At 23.8% G+C, this 21,336-nt stretch overlaps 1 protein-coding gene across 1 annotated transcript; it reads right to left on the bottom strand.

Moving 5' to 3' along the window:
• Nucleotides 1-162: 162 nt before the first annotated feature.
• Nucleotides 163-14,654, bottom strand: LOC145839008 (transmembrane epididymal protein 1-like). Its single transcript, XM_082946625.1, has 5 exons — nucleotides 14,487-14,654; nucleotides 13,581-13,697; nucleotides 10,394-10,570; nucleotides 9,689-9,887; nucleotides 163-284 (listed from the first exon to the last, which is right to left on the bottom strand). Exons 1-5 carry the CDS (start codon nucleotides 14,652-14,654, stop codon nucleotides 163-165), a joined length of 783 nt encoding a protein of 260 aa, XP_082802751.1.
• Between the last annotated feature and the right edge of the window lie 6,682 nt (nucleotides 14,655-21,336).

The following is a 21,336-nucleotide window of genomic DNA, read 5'->3' as shown; positions in this document are numbered from 1 at the left end:
AAACTTTTATAACACTTTTATATTTTCTATTTATACAATAAATTTTTAATTATAAATGTTAATATTTTTTTATAGTACATATGTGTTTTTTTTGTCAGTATTTTCTATTTTCTAAATATTTTTTAGAACTTTTTTTTTTTTGTACATTTGTTTAATTAAAATTTACAAGGCTGATCGTGAGATCACATTGGTGACAGTGATCACACAACTGGATTTTATGTATTTTTTGTTGTCAGAATCTGCAAACTCTTGCTTGGGGATTTTAGCTTCATGATTTTCCCACACTATATGGTTTTCAGTGGTGAAATTTCAACCTTGTAAAAATGAAATTTGCCAAATGACGTGCCACCAGGATTTTTTTCAGTTAAATAGACAGTTTTAATTTTTTTGGCTAATATAATGTTGATTTTGAAGAGGCAGGTAGAATTACAGGTGATGACAACTTGCTTACTTAAGATTCAAAAAATGTTTATTGTTGTAGAGGGAAGAGGAATCTGATATTTTTCTGCCATTAAAAAAAACTTCAGGGAAACAGATTGAGATTTTAACTAGATATTTTTGGAAATGTATCACCCATTTGGTTTCAATCTTGCAACTTTAAATTGTGTTGTTTTTAAATTGTTTTAAAGCTATTATTAGGAAGCAAACACCATCAGGCCACATTTAATTGATAATATAAAATTAATTTTGTAACAAAATTAAATAGTTTTTGAAATTTCTTGATAACAAAAGTAAATTAATACAATGTTTATTTTTAGGTATCCTTAATGAAGTTAAGCTAAATTGGTAGTTCTGTTGGCAACTGCTAACATGATAGACATCCTATCTATCATCTAAAATCTAAATCAATATAGTTTAAATGTAAAGTTTTATCAAACTTTTTTAGGTACTTATAAGGAAGCAATAAACTGCTTTATCATATAAAATTAGAATATATATCCAACACAGCAAAATTTGTTACCAGGAAATGCAAGAAGGTCAAATTTTATAAATATTTGCTAAACATACCATATGTTTTATATTTGTTCAAAAAATTTAATTTTAAGACATGAACTTTTTTGGTCAATAAGGCATATCATCTGTAGACTTTGGATATCTCCTTAGCTGTTTAAAGACAGGTTAGCTTTAAAATAAGACGTTTTATGCGTGAATTAAGAAATTGATATTACTAAAACTTTATTTATCATAAATACATAGATAATAAAAAGGAAACTTTTTTTAAGTGCTTGAACACTTTTTATCAACCATTTATGTTGTAAATGGGCATCATAATAAAACATTATAATAATTGCGTTTTAAAAAGTATACCAAAAAAGAACAAATAAACTTGAAAAAATAAGATATGACTATGTAAACAGTTTTACTGCTTTTTTTTTTATTATTATATATTTTTTTTTATATATAATATCAATCTTTTTAATAACAACTAAACAGTTGTGTTCCTTTTTTTTTGTACTTTTCGATCATTTTGTAAACTTAAGTTATCAGTTTACTTCAGAAAATCAAAAGAAAACCTAAACATTTACAAATAATGACGTATAGTTGAAACAAAAGTATTGTTTATTTATGAATTCCCTACTAATTTAGTAAAAATTCAAGCATACTAAATTTTTTTTTACCTGTATGTAAGTGATGTTCTTGAATTGTCTTTTTTTTTATCATTATTCAACCTAATAACATGTTAAACTCGATAGATTAATATGTTTTACAATACTTTTCAAAAACCACAGGCACTATTATATACTCTTTTGTCTTACAGCGTTTTGAAACAAAGATATATAGTTAAAGGAGGAAAACCCTAAAATTACAAACAAAGCCCGTTGGAAAATAACAAAAAACTGCTTTTTCTGCAACTACTACAAAAAATGCAACCTCAAATAAAAAATTAGTTGGCAAGCGGTAATCTTTATAAGTTATCCGTTGCCAAGCAAACAGGTTTCTTCTTTACAAAATTAGTTTTGTCTCTATTTTTTCAATTAATTAAGTGTTATGTAAGACCAAATGCGGCCAAGTTTTGTTTAATTTATCGTCAAGAACTACCCTAAATACTTTTTTTTATCTATGTCAAAATTAAGACTGGTTCACAAAAGTACCTAAAATAGTTACATATATATATATTACTTTTATTTTGTTCTAGTTATAAAACAACATAAGTTGATTGAAAACTTGAAAAAATTGATATTGTTTTTCTTTTTTTTTTGGTCTTATGTTTCTATAAACTCAGAAGTGTTTTAGGGTTTTCATACCTATAATTCATATGAACACATTAAAGTATCTTCGTAATTTTTCTACAACTGACTATTTCAATAAAAAGAATATTTATACATAAAAGCTAGATTAAAAAGAAAAAATAGTCATCACCTAGGTAAGTATTATCTTTTATTATGTTTGATTTTGATTTTAACTTTAATTCTAAAGTACTAATACAAACTGAGCAAAGCAGCAGTTTTTAAAAAAAATTAAATTTTACCACCCTTTACTAGATTAATCAATATTTAACCATAATATAATAATTTGTTTCGTGTTTAAAAAAAAAACATATGTTTTCTTTTAATTTTTATTTTTGCTTACATACCAGTATTTTCCATAAATTTTTGAACATATCTTTCTAGAATTTAATTTAAGTACTGATTACCTAATTGAGCATTTTGTCAACTGATAAATTTTGAAAGAATATATTGTATAATTATAAAAGCCTTAAAAAAACATTCGTTATTTTTTCTTAAGTTATACACACAAATAAAAAGACAAAAACAAATTAAAATTATTTTCTCCGGTTTTTACAAGCAATACTTTGAAACAGTTTTTTTATGAAAAAAAAGGCTCTAAACTTTTGAATTTTGAACAAAATGTTTATTTTTTTATATACTGTATGTATATACTGTTTTTGATAAATTTTAAACAAACAAGACTAGTAATTTAATAAATTTCGGGAACTTTCAAGTAGTTCTTGCAAATCACTTTTAGACAAAACTTAAACATAATGTTTTGAACTAAATAATCAAACTAATAAAATTTCTGAAACATGTGAAACAAAAAAGTAACAAAACCAGTTTTGAAAAAATAAGTTCAGCTATACCTACTACGCTTAATACATTGGTTTATTTTCTAGCACTAGCTACAATTACTTTTTGAATTACTTTTTCTTGATATTTCTGCTTGACACATCTTTTTAGCTCACTTTACATGTACAACCCATATAATATTAGCAGTTTTACAAAGTCTGTAGGGAGTATCTACAAAAAAAAATTGTTAAGCAAAACTCCAGTTATCCTTTTTTTATTCACCTTCTTCACAATTTATAAGTAAAACTACATATGTATATTAAGGTATTTTGAGTAAACTAGACTAGATTGGCTTTTTGGTTTTGTTTGAATTTATTTTAAACCGCATACTCTATTACACCTTCAAAGATTGTCTGTAGAAAGTTTTTTAGTTAAAACTTTGAAAACTAAAAGTATTTTTATAGAAAAACACCTATAACTTTGATTTAACTTTTAAACTCTATATAACTTTATACGTTTTAAACAAGATTGTTTCACTATAAAAAATAAGTTTGTAACTTGATAGACATTTTCAATTTTTTACAATTGTATTTGTTATTTTGTGACTTAATTTTTTAATTTAACTTTTTTGATATAAACTTAAAGTAAGGTAATTGTAATTTTATACTATTGTTCCTAATTTTAATTTTAGACTAAATGTTTTTGTTTCGCTTTTACTTTAGATAACTTATTTTAAATAACTTTTTGACATGCACAACGATTCAATTAAAATAATTAAGATCTGAAAATTAAAATTCCGACAGTTTAAATTTTGACAATTTGAATGCAACAATAAAAGTTATCATACTAGAACAATTCAAAATCTGAAAGCTCAAAAAATGATAAATTTAACTTTAACTTAATTAGTTTACTTTAATTTTAATTAGTTTTGATATTGATTCATTATATCAATCCTTTATGAATGCAATTAATGTGAGTTATAAGTTGTAATACAGTTATAATTATAGCAATTTAAAGTCAAAGTTAATAAGTTTTTTTTATAATTTGTTTTTCAACTGTTTTAAAAACTGATAAAAATAAAATAGGATTTATTGTAGGCAAATAAATAATTTTTAAAGTTTTTGTTTTCAACTGATTGGATAGTTGACTTATTTTAGTATCTAACTCTTTAGATTTAAGTAGTTCAGTGTTTTCTTAAATGTTTATATAGCATTAAAAAAATGAAATATTAATTTAGCTTATTTTATTTTTAATTAAAGACTAATATAATATAAGTATACTTAAATTTAGATGAATAATTTCTTTATTTTAGTCTTTTTTATTTTCTTCTTATTATTTTTTTATTTTTAATCTAACGCCCGTTCAATTGGACTAAAGTTTTCCAATGGGAAAGTGCTTAAACACAGTTAAAACAGTTCATTGTGACTATGATATGACTACTAACAGCAACAAACCACAACGAAGAAACGTTGTAATATCAATTGTCGCAATTTAAGTTTTCAGGTTTTAGTTGTCATTATTCGAACTCTTAAGTTTTAGTTTTCATATGATATGTTGTAATTTGATTAGTCAAAGTTTGAATTGTTATAATTATATTAGTCCGATTTTAATTGTTGGGCTATGAATTGTCGGATTTAGAGATGTAAGGAATCTAAATTGTCGTACTTAAAGCTGTCAAAATTTAATCTTTCGTTATTTGAATTGTTGTAGCTTGAGTTATCAGAGCTCAATTTTTCGAAAATAAAATTAGCAAAATTTCAGTTGTCGGAATATGAATTGTCAGAACTTTAAGTATTATATAATACGTTTGAAGCGGCTTTAATTATGAATTTTAAAATAAAAACTTAAATGCTAAACTTTAATTGTTATTACTGTTGTTGTTTAAGAAATTTAAGATAACTAACTAAAATGAGTTTTAGATGTCTTTTAATTAAACAGATGTTAAATTTAACAAATTTGGACTTTGAATATTTTTGCAAATGTTTTAATGTTAATTTCAAGTGCTTTCATACAACAGTTTATATAAAAACTTATAATTGCTATACAATATGCATATAAAAACAAATGTAAAAAAAAAATATATTTTTATAAAATTTTTTGAAAAATGACTAAAGGAGCAAATTTTAATGCTAAACATATACGTTTTATAATTAAGTTTACTTTTAGTTAAATACTGGATAACAAAACTAATATATTATATGATGTTTTTAGACATAAATACAGTTTCTTTAAAATGCTATAAGAATCTATATGTTTAGAATAAGTTATAGTTTATTAAATTAATATTTTATGCTAAAAGGCTTATTGTTTGAGATTTTTAAAAAAAGAAACTAACTTTTAGTTTATTTTATTAACTTATAAACATAAATCACCCTATACAGAGTTTGATATCGACATAGGTTTGTCAAACATAACACTAGCTTTAAAGTAAATGAACTAACGAGTATTGACTCGGAATATAATTTATTATTAACAAATTACTTAAAATCAAGATATTCACTTGAGATAAAGAATCGGTCAGTCCATAATAATTGCAAATAATACAACTAAAAGTCTATAATTTAGTTGTTTTTTTTCTCAAAAAAAAAAAAATCAATAAATTAGTGAGTTTTCTCATAGGAAATGACTGAAAAACCTTTAAGTTATTAGTTTGTGCAGTAAGAGCCGCTTTTTAAGTAAATATCTAGATCTAGCCAGTTTTAGAATAAAAAGATTATCTAGATTTTAATTTGTGTTTTAGAATAAAAAGATTATCTAGATTTTAATTTGTGTTTGAGATAACTAATTAAAATGTATTTTAAAATGTTCTAAAAGACTTCTCTAAGATTACGACAAGTTTATCTTTTTGATTTTTTTGGACACTTGAACTTACTTGAAAACAAATACTTTAAAAATAACAATTAATGTTTGTTTTAAGATAATGACATCTAAAACTTTAATTTGTTTTAACTTACTTTAAAGATGGTGATTGGCATTTAGTTGTAACCTTTTTTAAATAGTTTTCAAGTAACAACAACAAAAACAACAAGTTTATCTTAAAAATTAAGGTTGCACAGTTTTAAAAGATTTTAGGTTTAAAAATTGCTAGTTTACAGTAATTGGAGTTTAATAAAACACTTTTGTCTATCTTAAAACCTTAAATTATTTTTATCTTTAACTTAACTACAGATAAAAAAATTTATATGTATAGAAAATTATATTAATATAATTTTTTAAATATAGAAAAAGTTTTAAAATTCATACATGTTTGTTTCAAAATAAACATGTTTATCATACAGCTTAAAGTTTCCAAATATTAAAACTTATTTGAACATAGTGCTTTTTAAAGTTTTTGAGAACAGGAATATATAGTTTTTTGTAGTTTCTTTTATGTATAACTTAGTTTTAACTTGCGAATTTAAAGTAGTCTTAAAATGTTTTTACTTTTATAAAACTTTTGTTATGGTTTTCCAATTGATTGTTTTTATTTGAAACTAACATATACTTTAAGGTCTGTAGGTTTTAAAAGTTTATTCAAATGCAAACAACATAATTTGTAAAATTTAAATTAATATTAATAAAAACTTGTACTAAAATTCTGAATTAAAGTGATACTGTTTTAGTTAGAATGACAAAAACATAAAAAAAACATTGTAGTACTTAATTTTTAACAAGTATACTATATAAACAATATATGATCTCAAACCGTTTTTCTATAGCGAACAAAAGATCAGATATTAAATGTTACTCTACAATATATAAAACAACTAAGTAAGATCAAATACTAACTTATTTGTTTTATGTGATTAAACTGTTATAAGTTTTAACCAAAAATATCAAAACTTATCACTTACAACCCAATTAAAGTTTTATATAATTTTTTGTTTAAGTTTACATAAATAATCGTGTTGCTAAACATCATAGTAAAAAAAAAGCTATTAACAGCTTTGTTTAAGCATTTTGAAATACAAAAGTACACATTTTAATATTAAAATATTAATAAAACTAAATTCATAGTGCTTCTTTTCTTACAAAAAAGTTTTCAATCAGTTTAACTTTTACTTTTTGATGAACTGTAATTTCAGGCATCAGGCTAAAAAATAACTGAATTGAGTATTTGATTGATATTATATTATACAAGTATATTAAGTATTGAAAAAATTGAAACACTTAAGGTTTTAAAACAATAGTAATAATACTTTACAGTTGTTTGAAAATTATGAATTTTTTTAGCAACAAACTTTTTCGAATTAAAGAATGTGCTGAAAATATGAGTAATACAGCATTGAAACTAGATAGTTTAAAGCATGTTTAAAAACTTAATTTTTAGAATTACAACTTTTTAATCGAGTTTTTACTTTAAACTGTAAATATGAAAACTTACTAATGTATTTAAGTAAAATATTTAAGGTTGTGAAAAATAACTTACTTTGAAAAGTATTTTAAATGTTCATTTATAGTAGCAACAAGCTATATTTAAGAATGCTTTTTCGTAATTAATAAAAGAAATAGTTGTTAAAAAAATGACTAATAATTACATTCTGAGTTTCGCAACTATTTTAAAATTCAAATTTACTAAAAGTAGTTTTTGTTCAGAAAACAAAAGATAGTAAGATGCATATGAAATACTAAAAATGTTCACACTAAATAGCTGTTAGAGATGAACATCATCCAAACGAATGCTAGATAAACTAACAAGGTGCGTGGCAAGTCATGAATATTGTTTCATCATCGTCGCTATCGTCGTTCAGTAGTTTATGATCAGTTTTATTTGTAGGTAGTACTGATGAGTAAACTGTTCGGCCATGCTGCCTCTAATGATAGATACAGATTAATTTTAGATGAGTTAATGTATTTATAACACAGTTTATATTCATATATTCTTTTGTATTTCAAAGTATTACTAAATACTTAAGAAAAAGTTACTTGAATTTGTAGTTGAGTTTTTTTATACTTTAAGTTAATTAAAGCAGCAACAAAACAGTTTTGAATTAATACACTAAGAGTTGACTTTTTAAATTTTTTGATATTCTTTTTTTTGCAGTAGGAAAAGTTTTATTGAAGAGAAAGTTATTTAAAATAATTTATTTTAGGTCGTAAATAAAACTCTTAAGATTCATTACACTGAGGTTTGTTTGTTTTTTACTAACTAATAATAACTTACTAGCTCGCATTTGTTGATATATTTAATAGATTCTTTCTAAAGCGATATGATATTTAAACATGTAAAGCTATTTTCTATTAATGTTTACTTATTATGTATTTTTTGAAACTAAAATTTTGATAAGGGTCGACAGTTTTTTAATAAGAAACAAGCCGGAGAAACCACAAAAAAATATTTTGCTGGTTTAAATAATTAAAACGGTATCCGTTTTCGACTACTAAAGTTTTAAAAACTTTTTTTTTTTTTTAGAAAACTACCAAAAACTAGATTAAATTTAAGTAATCATTACATATAAATTAGTGTTCAATGAAAATCTAATTAAGCGAATATATTTAATTTCTTTTTTACAAAATCTTAGCTTGGGTAGTTTAAATTAAAAAATACGTCACCACCAAAGATATATGCTTGACGGATCATATAAAGCACGCTGGGCGTAGTTTGCCAACCCCTTGTATAAACTTTGAGTTTGGTTATAAAACAAAGTTAATAATGCTTGTTTAAAGTATACCTTTAGCAAGAAGAATTGTATGAAAAATATAGTTGTCATAATGACTATATTGAAGAAAATGTGCCAACAGAAAAATATTGGCAAGACCATACCGTTCATTTCGTCTCCTGCAAATGTTAAAACTACTACATTAAAAAGTTATATAATGTATAAAGAAATACATAACAATTCAAACCAGGTTGAGTGTTTACTTAGAAATTAAAACTTTTTGTTTTTATGTTATTTAATAAACCTTTTTACGTATAAGTTAAACAAGCTGTTAAATATAAAGACTCTTAATCTTTTTTTTTTAAGTTTTTTTAAATACTTTTAATCCTTTTTACAGTATTCCTTAAAATAACTTTATAAGCCATTATGTATAGGTTTTATATTAAGTTGTATATATTTTCTTATTTAGTTGAAAAACTAAACTTAAGCATTAATTTGTATGCATATTTAATTTAACTAAAACTAACTATATCACCTTGTGTTTTATCAAAAAGAAACTATACAATAGGTTGTCGACCGCCCTTAGTAATATTGATATTAACAACTTAAAAATTTTTTTGAAAAAAAGTAGTTTTTTTCTGTTTAAATTTTCCTTCAGTAAAGTATTTTTGAATAGTTCATTTAATAAACACTACCTAAACTTTATTAATCCTTCGTATTTTTGTTTTTACAAAAGAGTTTACAATTATAAATAATTTAAGTTTATAATTGCATCACTTAATTTATGATAAAAGTTAAATCATAATACAACATTATCTACCACAAAAATTACTAATAAATACTACAAATTTTTAGTATAAATTATACAGTTCTATATAGAATTTGAATTTAAATAAACACTATTTACTTTGAATATAAAAATAATATACAGTTAATATAGTGGTAGTTTTAACAAAAATTACAAAGTTTTACTTTAGACGAGCTCATATGATTCAATTTTGTTAAAATTATTAAGTATTCTACCTATACTAATTATTAATCTTAACACATACGTTACATACCTTGTTAAATTTAAAGAACAAAAAAAAAGACTTTCAAAACTACCTTTATGCCAAGGCAGGCCGTCCCTGGGAAACAAGATGAAGGCCAGGTGAAAGAGCCACGATCCGTTGGTGAGGACGGTGAGTGTGTGAGCGGAGAGAAGCCTCCAATCATCAGGAAACCACATCTCTGCAACGTGCAATAAAACTGTCAGCAAGGTGGCGTGCATGAGCAGCCCGTGAGCTTCTTGTTCCAACTCTGTCTGCATTGTTTGTATGCATGTTTACAGTTTTGTTTGTGAAAACAGACATATGTTTAAGCCTTAAGATACAAAAAACATAAAAATAAATAAGCTAAAAAACCAAAAGATTTAACTTTAAGACATGAAATGTTTAAAGCAATAATTCTGTCTGCTTTACCGGTGCCTGTATTAATATCATTATGTTAATAATATGCAATTATTGACGGTATATTTCTAAAAATAAGGTAACACTTAGCTCGAAATTTTGTAGAAATTTTTTTTTTGAAAAGATTGTTTATATTTCTATCTTTGTTTTTAAACAAATGGTTTAAGTTTGTAAGGTTTATGAATGAATTTTTAATATTTATTTATGTTTTCTTTGCAAGGAATGTAGTTAAAATACATGCCAAAAGCCATTTATAAACTTTTATGTGTAAAAAAACAAAACACAGTTGAAGATTTAAATAGTTTATAAGCCGTTCAAAATAAGTTGGTTTAAAATTTAAATAAAAGTTATTCCAACTAACTTTTCCATGTTTATGATAAAAAAGTAGCAGAGAAGTTACAACAAAAGCAAGAGCTGTGAAAGCTTTTTCCAGAGCGACCATTCTTTTCGGTGACACTTTTTGACTGAAAATATCGACGACACCGCTGATGAAAAATGACAGAAACATGGTCAGGTGTTGCCATTCAGATAAGTGCACCTGAGCAGTACAAGTTGTTTAAACTCAAGTATTAAAAAGTACAAGTTGTTTAGGTAGAATGTTTACACGGTACTAATTAAAAATCTACTTTTAAATTAAGCTTAAATGTTAACAACTATTAAATGGTTTTCAAGTGTGTTCAAAAACTATAAGCGATTATTTTATACAATGTTAAAGACATCTGAAAAGTATACTACATTCTATCATAATTTACTATCAAAAGTAGAAGTATATTCGTATAGAAGAATTTACTGCAGATGCACTGCTTTATTAAGCTTTTTTAGCACGGCTAAAAACAAAAAGAAACTTAATATTTTAAACAAAATATTTGAAAACTTACTTGTCAGCAACTATAAAATTAGGAAAGTTTTCATTTATAGGAAATATTTAATAGTAAACACATTTCTTACGTTGATTCTGATAATGCAGTATTGTTTTGTACGTTTTTTTAGTTATAAAAATTAACTTACTAAGAGTTTTAGTGCCTGTGTACTTACTTACATACTGTTTAAAAATTAATTTAAAAACATTTTTAAGTTGCACATCACAGTGATTTTGTTAAGATAGCAAAAAAGTTCTTTATGAAAATTAAAAACAATTATTGCAATTTTTCATTAAACTACAACTCCAGTTTAGTCTTAAAAGCTACTGAAATGTCAAAGTGGTTTTAAATTACTTAATTTGTAAGCCCAGATTCAGTTTAGTAGAGTAAAAATTCGAAAGTAATGTACATGTTTACTTAAATTTGCATAAATTATTTACGCTTCACAAACAATTTTAGGTAGCAAGTTTACTGTCATTAAGAGAGTGAGCTCACCTAATGAATAGCTAAGTACTATTAGACGTTACAAATAGTAAAACTAAAAAATAACAGAAACATTTTCTGTTAAACAAAACTTAGTTAATACGTTAATACCTATAGATATCGTTACTTGCGCCATAATTTCAGAATCACGCTATGAGTACAAACTTCGTGTTTTGTAAGTTTTAAAATTAATATAATGACATAAAAATGTTTATTAAGTATTAGTTATTGTTAATAGTTATCTAAACATTAATTATAAGTTGCTAAATGACGTCTACAGTAAAATAAATTTAAATATTAACTCACTCAAAAGTTATTTTATTCAATACTAGCAAACAAATCTTATCAACTTTTAGTTACTGTAAAGACTGGCTTACCGTTATTGTGAATAAGCATGTAAAAATAGAAATTTGTGTAGCTTTTAAATACATTTTTGCTATGTTTACAACAAAAGTATACTTTTGTACAACAAAAACTTTATTTTATTAAACAAACATTTTTTTTGTTTTATTGTGAAAACATTAAACCTGTTGCGTGTCACGTTATAAAAGTTATACTAAATACCTAAAAATGATTTTAAATGAAGGGACTAAAAGAATACTTTTTTAAACGTTTATGACTCTAATTAGCTAACTGGTTATCTGAGGTTTATTTAAATAAACCGGCTAAGATATATTTATGATAAAGGAGGTTTTACGTTAACGTTTTTAGTTTTGATAGTGTTTGTTTTGATCATTGTTTTTTAGTTATAATTATGCTAACGTAATCAAATAATAGTTTTTCAATGAATTATATTTGTTAAATTTATTTTTTTTAATTTAAAGATTTAAGTCTTTAATTTAATATTTTCAGACATAAAATAACGTTATGTCTAAAACATAAACCAAATTAAATCAAAAAGATTGAAACAAGCAGACATTATTGGAAAATCGACACAACTTTTAGTACGCAATACTTTATTGACTTCGATGTTTCGCTATTCATATGTTAACTTTGTTAAAATCGATAAGCCACATTTTTTAATCAAAAACTGAGAACTTAACTTAATTTTATTTTGAATATTCATGTATAAGTGTTGCATATGTTGAAGTTTAAAGAATTAAACAAGCAGTAAGACTCACTTGAAATAAAGTATAGCAAAATAATACCATACAAAATGACCTGTTAATAACAACTTTCGTTACTTTTGTTGTAGAATAATCGTGGTAGTCATAAATGAGTATATATACTTTTTATTCTTTAAATTAACTTAAACTATTAAAATTTAGATTAACAATAAGTATAACTACAGTAAACAAAAATAAAATAACGAGTACTTTAGTATATTCACCTAACCATCAAAAAGACTTTGGTTATTGGTGAAAAATTAAAAAGAAGAGCTAACGACAAAAATTTGTTCAGCTAGTTTTTATGGTATAAACACAGTTGCCACAGTTTACAGCTTTTTATTTGCCCTCATGTGAATTACATGATAATGTGCTTTACTGTTCAAATAATAATTTTTGCGTTTATTTGTTCAGCAAATACGTATCTTCTAACAACCAGAAGTTATTAACGGATTTAAAATGCCTTACTTGAAAAAATAAGAATGAATTTTTTAAATAAAACGTAAAGAATGATATACTTTTGAAAGTATTAAGTATAAAGCATTGTATTACTTAAAAAGGAGTTTTTGAATTATCTACAAAACATGTTTACTAATGTTTGATAAGTTGATTTTTTTTTCGTCAAATACTTAAAAAAGGTAACTGATAGAAAACTAATTTTAGCTTTAAAAACAAATTTTAAATGATCCGCTTATTCTATTTTTTCTCTTGAAGTTTTTTTATTGTGTCAAGTAGATAAGTTACTAAAACTTTAGAACTTTAAAAGGAAACTTGTTTTTTTAGATTAAAAGTTTTAAAAAAAAACAACGTTTATTTATTATCACGCAAATATTTAATTTGTTAAACTAAAAACCAAGATTTAAAGGCTATAAAAATATCACAGCTCTTAAACTTTTTAAAAAGTGATAAGTATATTTTAATTATAAATCCTTCACTAAAAAGCTTGTTTTTATTAACTTATTGCAAATATTTACATTTGTTCACTAAGAACCAAAATTTTACAATCTTTTGAAAACATTACAACTCCAATATTTTTCTTTCGAAGAAAAAATCTGAACACTTATTTACTATTTATTACCACAACAAAAAAGTAACTAACCCATTTACCGTTATTATCAGTAATCTCCATTTTGTTTGTTCCTGGAGGGTAAAAAAGCTCACCCATAGCCGCTCCAAACCCAAATAAAACTTTCATAAATGAGTCGATTGGAAATGACTTGAAACTAGTATTTTTTTAAATATATTTTATATAATTTACTTTAACATTTTAAAAGGTCTAAAAAAAAGCAGATTTAGCGCTAGGCTCTTTAAAGAATTGCTTAGAATTTTAATAAGTTTGTTTTGTTGTTGTTCTTAGAGGTTTAATTTCTTGATAAAAGTTTTACTTAACATAGTAAACAAAAATAAAATTTGAACAAGTTTTAAAAAGAACACTAAAAATTAAACATTGATATAATTTAAGTTTGAAATGTTCAAAATATTTGTATTTTAAAGGAGCATATAAAGCAAAATACTTATGAATTTTCAATATCTTAATTGTTTTTACAAAGAAACCGGGTAGCAATAAAAACCAGTTAATTTGTGCTTATGTATTATTTGTTATGTAACAAAAGTATGTAAATTTTTTAAGACATTTTCTTTTTTACGTGTGCAGTTCCAGAATCCAGTTTTTTTAGACTTAAAACTATTTTGTTTTTGTTTGTTATGTACTAAACCTTTGAAATAACGCTTTTCAGATTATAATGTAAATTGTACTTTAGGTCATTATAAAATCAAAAACTTAATTTCCAGCTAACAATTCTATGATTATTTGTTTTTAAAATGTAAACTCTTAACGATAAAAAAACCCCTAGTTTAAAATAAATACTTTACTATCCAAATCGAAACTGAGTTTCCTACCAAGTAAATTTTTCTGCCATATAAAATAAAGATTAACTAAGACAACATACAGATATTTTCAAAAACAAAGCATACAAAATAAACAGCAAAAAACTAACAAAACAACCGTGCGTTCAAAATAACTTTTTCCCCTGCTGTTCTTAGTAGTGCATTGCGAGTCAGGTTGTTTCAAGTAAGTTTCTTTGATAAACTGGCGGGAGTAGACGAAGCAGTAAAACACGCCAAAGCTGTAAAAAGCAACTCCCGGTGAAATATGTCCTTCCCATGTTCCCATGCTGAGGTGTTTTTCTTTAAAGTGGTAATTAAATTGCTTCTAAATTTTGATAAGTTATAAGCTTGCTTGAGTTGATTAAACTATAGTCGTTTATGTTAGACAAAGGAAGTACTTTTAGTTTAAAGGAGCTCTTTATGTAAAATTTCAATGATTCGATGATAAATTTGTTTTGTCTTACGTTCTTGAAAGTAACATAACAGTATAAATTTTTACGCTTCAAGCGTTTGTAATTTTTTAGATTATATTTTTCGGTTATGTATATAAAAAACTTTTTTGTTTTACCTGAATTTTGCTTTACCGAGGTATATCACTATAAATACTGATAAAACAAAAACTTAAAAAACAATAAAAGTCCATATTGTTAAAGCTTTAAACTAATATTATAAAGTTATTTTTTTTTATCATGAAGTAAATTAAAAATAATAATAGTTAGTAGTAAAAAACTACCACAAAAGACAACTAAATTAAGTCAGCAAGGAAAGTAGATACTATGGACGAAAAATTTACGGTTGAGGAAGTCGTTCTAAAGACTAGGTGCGGTAGTGAACGCGATAAAAAAGTATCAAATTTAAACTAAGGTATACAGTGCAATAAATTTCATATATTGTTACTAAAGAATAAATTTATACATTTCAATAGGTTCTATTTTTACGTGTAACGTAATAAAATTATCGTTTCAAAAGAAATTTCTAGCAAAATATGTAAATAATAATAAAATTTATTGTTTTTATCACCTAACTGTCCTTGCATATGACAAAAATGAACTGATGTAGAAAATTTTAGAAACATAGAATGTTTTGAAAAAAAGGTGTATTACTAGAACTCAATTTTCAAAAAAATTACGTTATTGTTTTATGTTGTTGAAGTGGTGCTTTTTTATTTATCAAATTTTTAGTAAAAGGTAAGCTAATAAATATTAAAGAAAACTAAGCATCTACGCTTTTTGTAAGTTTGAAATGACATTTTCTTTTGTTAATGTACGTCAGTGTTTATTAGTTTTGTTTAATCTAGAGATTTAATTTTAATAAGGTTTGTCATTAACTTATCTGTAGTTTAAAAATAATCAATTAAAGTTAAAAATCGTTGGGATATATTAATAAATTTCAAAAGTTAATCACTTTAAATCTGTAATTATCAACTAAATAAATATGGGAACATATTTTATTTGGTTATATAAAAATAATAGGTTTATACGATCGTTTCGTATATGAGATATATAACCTCATATACTCATCAGTAAGCTAAAGTTTATTTACAATGTTAAACATAAATTAAGATTTTGAAAGTTTTATAATTATTAAGACATTAAGTTATATGAAGTTTATTGTACAGTGAGTTGAGTTTGAAAAAATACGCTGATCTTCTTAGTTTAAGAATTTATGCATTTTGAAAAGTTTGGAAACGTTGTATTAGAAAAACGTTTTAAACTGTATTAGAAAAAGGTTTTACTATATCAGAAAAGTGTTTAGTAGGAACATATTTTACATACCTTAACTAAACATAAATTAAAAACTTTAATATTAATAGTTATTTAGTAATCTTATGTTTATTTTGAAAAAAAATCAGCTATAGAGTCCGATAAACAATACGTTGTTTTAAAGTAAATATTCAATAAGTAAGAAGATAAATATTTATTCCAAATTTTGAATTATTTTACCGTTTATACAAAAAGTAAAAGAAAAAATATAATTCTAAGTTAAAAAACAAAACTCTTTAATATGCAAACAAAGTGACAACTTTTTTACACTAGATATTTTTTAAACAAAGAGAGTCTGAAATGATTTGTATTTAAGTTTTATGAGAGTTAAATAAATAAAATATTCCATAAAAAATCAGGCTTTTTTTGATTTTTTTATAAATGCAAATTATTTCTGCAGTATTTTCAATATCTAAATCATAATAATAATAATTTCTAAGTTGTCACTATAACCTCATTTAATATTAGTATAAATTAAAAGAAAATTGATTGTAATTAAAGTTTTTGAACATTTTTTATAATTTTATAAGTTTTGTAACATAAAACATTTATTTAAAAAAGATAACTAGAAGTAGTAAATTTAATAGTACATTTTAAAAATAAAAACCTTTAACTATTTTTTTTTTGCATTTTATTCAAGTTTTCAATAATTCAGAGCATACTTTGAAAAGGACGTTTTTTATTGTATGCATACTACTATGAAAAATACAAACAGCTTTTAGTTTCATACAATGCTCATAGATTATGATATAACTATTTCTAGATAAACTAAAATGACGTTGAAGACGTTGAATATTTTAAGTTTGGAATTCAGCTAAATTAAAAGAAAAAATTTCATAATTTCTAGTTATATAAAAATTATAAACGAAAGTTTGTAGTCGAAAACAAAAATGTTCTTATTAGAGTAATCGATTCCCGTAGAAAAATATTACTATTAAGTGAGGTTTTTTAAGCTTCATTGACTACGAAAACCCTTAAAAATTAAAAAGTTAAAAATATTAAAATTTTTACATTGTAATTTAGAACAAAGTTGTTGTTAGCAAAGTAATATATTTTTTTAGAAAGACGACATAATTATTAAGCGATGTTTTTAAACTTAATTCACTTTCGGTGCTGGGCACCTAATCATGTGGAAAAAAACTTTAATAATTGGATACTCAAAAAAAAATACTAAAAAACTTCGATAACTAAAAGCTGAATTCTTATGTGAAAAGCATATTTTGCACCAAAATTGTAACCAAATGCATTAAATTGAAACCTACTTTATAAGGTTTTATTTGATAGGCAACAAAACAAAGTATAAGATACTAACAACTTTGTTGATCTAAAAATAATACTTAAATAAAATATTTTCAATAAATCCTAAAATAAAAGTTTTAAATGGAACGAGGATAATATATTTTTTAGATTTTTTAAGATTTTTTTTGATTTTAAGACAAATTTAAGTTAAGCTATTAACTATTAATTAGAATTGCTTATATTTTGAACATAAATTCTTGTAAAGAATAAAACCGTTAGGTAGACAAAAGTGTATGACAACTAAATCACATTGGTCACAACTCATGTACTGTAAATGTTGTATTAAAACACGCTAGAGTTTACTAAAATACAAATTATATGTTTAATATGAAGTATTAAAACTGATAAACATAAACTCGTAAATTTTTACTCCCTTGAAGAAAAACTTTAAATACATGCATATCATTTTATAAGCCAAAAAAAAGTAAAACAAATTTTATAATTGTTTCGTGAAATATTCTGATATAAAGACTAACACTTAATTAATTGTAAATAGCAAACTCAGATTATTTTACTATTTGGTAAACATTAATCTTTTGAAAACTCGGTTAAGATAATTGTTACAACCGTTTGAAGATATCAAGCTTCCAAATTGTTATGTGAAACATGACTCTTACTATTTTAATTTGTTTTCTTAATCAGGTTTATAAATCGTTTTTTTTTGTATAGTAATGAAAGACCCTTTTACTAAGCTAGAAAATTTACTAACAGATTTTTTAATTACAAATTTCAATAGATAAATTATGGTGCAGTACTTAGAAAAATGTAAGAAAAAAATGAAACTAATTGGAACAAAAGAGTAAGTTATACTATAAACAAAGATATTAAATAAAAAAAATCTTCACAAACAATTTGAATAATACAATGTATCTTTTACATCTTAAATGGTTATAATAAACGCACCAATTAGAAAAATTTGTAGATTGTATTTGATAAAATTTTATCATCAGTTTAAAACTTTTTATTTTTAAGTTTTCGGATTATAGTAGCAAATTTTATTAGATAAATTCTAAACTTTTGTTTGTTAGATTTTAAACAGCATATTTTTCAAAAAAAAAAAATTGAGCGAATTACACCCACACACTTATCAACGAGCTTAAGTGGGTATTTCCTTTGGCTTACTCACAGCCAAGTAATAAGCAGATTAAGTTGAAATATTTTAAAGCTTTTGCAATAATCACAATTTATACAACTGTAAAGAAATTTAGTCTTTTTTCAAGGTACAAGTTTAAGTTTAAGCTTAATCGACTTTAAAGATATACTATTTAATTTACAGCAATCTCTAGTAATCATCATTAAAAAATCATTAAAAGATATTCAACGATGAAAACAATTTTAGTTTTATGTTCAGTATGCTTTAATTCAGTTTTTCGTTGTTTTGAGTTTTTTTATTAAAACTCGATCAAGCAATAAATCCGAATTTAGAAAACTTCAATGAAAAAAGTATTTTTGCATGTTCATATTAGAACCAAGAGATAGCTAGGCAACTTTTTTATTCTACTTCTCTCTTATTAACATTTACTTTATTTCTAGTACTGTTAAAACCATTTTAAAATAAAGTTAGGAAGTATTTAATTACTATTTAAAGGATTTTGTAAGCTTTTATTTAGTAAATGTTTTCAGTTTATAGACTTGAAAATCTTAAATTTAAGACAAGAAAAAACAGTATGAGTTTTTCATATTCAATATTTAAACACATAACTATAGTTTTTCTTTAATTTATTACCAAAAGATCTGTCATTTTATTTAGAAACAGTACAAATGTATTTTTATATAGCTTTTCAAAGGATAGACAAACTAGAAACTCGTGTATTAAACACAAAAAAATATCTTTTTTTTTGTTTCTTTTAAATAATTTTAACTACATCTAAAACTCGTTTGTTAGTTTGTTAGAAATTTATTTTTATTTTGAAAAATATACTTTGTTTTAGTTAATATACCAAGAAAATATAATTTCTTTAAAGATTGCATAGCAAAAATGTTTTAAATGACAATTAAAAAAAGGCTAATCTTGATAATAAATTAACCTTGTTATGAAAAGAAAGTTTTATATTCAACTTTAAAACTACTGAAGATAAATTGAAAAATTCATTTTAAAAATATATAATTATTTTTTAAAACTGACCAGAAGATTTTGTTTTGCTTTCAAGTACTTCAAATCGCTTATATAAGCAAGTAAGGCTGAAAGAATATTTTTACAGTCATAAAAGCTATATCAAGTTAAAACAGTCTTTAATCATCTTATATGCTTAAATTAGTAGAAATATCAAGATACTTTTAAAAGTAATTAACGTGTTGCACACATTTGTTTATGTAAAACACTTACCAAGTACATTTTTCAGATCTGTTGAAATTAGTTTATAATGTTTAGTTTTTTTTCTAAATGCTGTTTTATTTTGTTTTTTTAAGGTTATACACACAGCTTTATTTTTTATCTGTAGTTTTGTTATAAGACTTGTGATTAAGTTAGTTTTAAGGTTTTCAAATCATGATCATTTGTTTTTACAAGTTAAATTTTTATGGATTTTAGATTATAAAATGTTCTCCAAGTAAGTTTAACATAAGTTAAGCTACTGAGTAAAGGATAGCTCACAGTGGGCCCAAATCGCGTTCAACTGGAAATAGGGAATATATTTTGTTATAAAGTCAGTATTTTGAAACCTTAAAAAACTTAATTTTAATGTAGTTTAAGGTTGTATGTGTTTTACTTTACAAACTAAAAAAAAATTCTTGTAGAAAAAAGTTTTCGGACTTTTAGTAGTAGCGCTTATAAAAAGTTTTTCCTCTATGCATTTTTAAATGTCATAGATATCTTTGTTTTCAAAACAAAATAAGGCAAGTTAAACCCATACTTTAATTAACTTCATTTAATTTAGCTTGTACATGTTTAGTAAATACTAAAAAAAAATATCAAAAAAAATCTTCTTTCTCTTAAAATTATATAATTAAAATTGAATAAATAGGCTCTATAGGGCTGTTTTTTTCTTTAAGTATATCTCATATTAAAAAATTCTAGCACAAGTAGAGCATGTTTTGTTAGTTTCTTTTTATAATTAATAAATCTAAGAACTTTAAAAATATATTCATATATATACTCCACCTGTGCCATAAATTTCTCACTTTGAAATGTTTACTAGAGTGTCGATAACAATAGATGAATAAAATACTTTATTTTATTTTTAAGTTTTTAATGAAAGAAAAAATAAAATTGTCTTTTCTATTTATTAAACAATTCTTTAAAATGTCTCTTTCAAACTCTGAAAAACATAATAAAATAATTTCATGCTAAAGTAGATTTTTATAGTTTTTTATTTAATCGTTGATTTTCGATTTTTATAGACGTTCAAATTTCAAATAAGCAATAACTCTTCGAATTGCCTAGCGCTAACTGGCATAAATTTTGTTATAGATGGAATTTTTAAATTTAGTTCGAAGCACATTATGCCCAAAAATATGACTTTTCAACTACAATTTTTAATAGAAAATCCCAATTTTTTTTTTGCCTTTTCCAGTTTCGGGCCTACAGTTTAGCTATAGAGAAAATACTTGAAAATTTGTAATTGAAGTATCAGTAACAAAGCATTAAATTTTTAGCTTTTATATAAACGTTTTTTCTAATTGATAAATACTCTTATTTTAAGACGACTAAGATTAAACTTATTTTATTCTTTTAGTACAGTAGCTAACATCAACAAGTATATAAACTTAAATTAGTTCAGAAACTTGTAGCTTCATAGGAGAAGTAAATAAGTTGAACAGTGCTATTTTTACTAATGCACAAATTAAACCGTTCATAAACTGAAAAAATAGAAAAAAATAGATCATACCACTCTTATATTGTTTAATCATCATTTAGTTAAATCCAAATTTTTATTATCTTTTGTAAGGGTGATATAAACAAACTTT

Source organism: Thalia democratica, chromosome 1 (assembly GCF_965202585.1).
Source record: "Thalia democratica chromosome 1, ktThaDemo2.hap1.1, whole genome shotgun sequence".
NCBI classification, from domain to species: domain Eukaryota; kingdom Metazoa; phylum Chordata; class Thaliacea; order Salpida; family Salpidae; genus Thalia; species Thalia democratica.
Note: the sequence above shows the minus strand (reverse complement) of the source record. Positions and strands in the feature narration are given on the sequence as shown.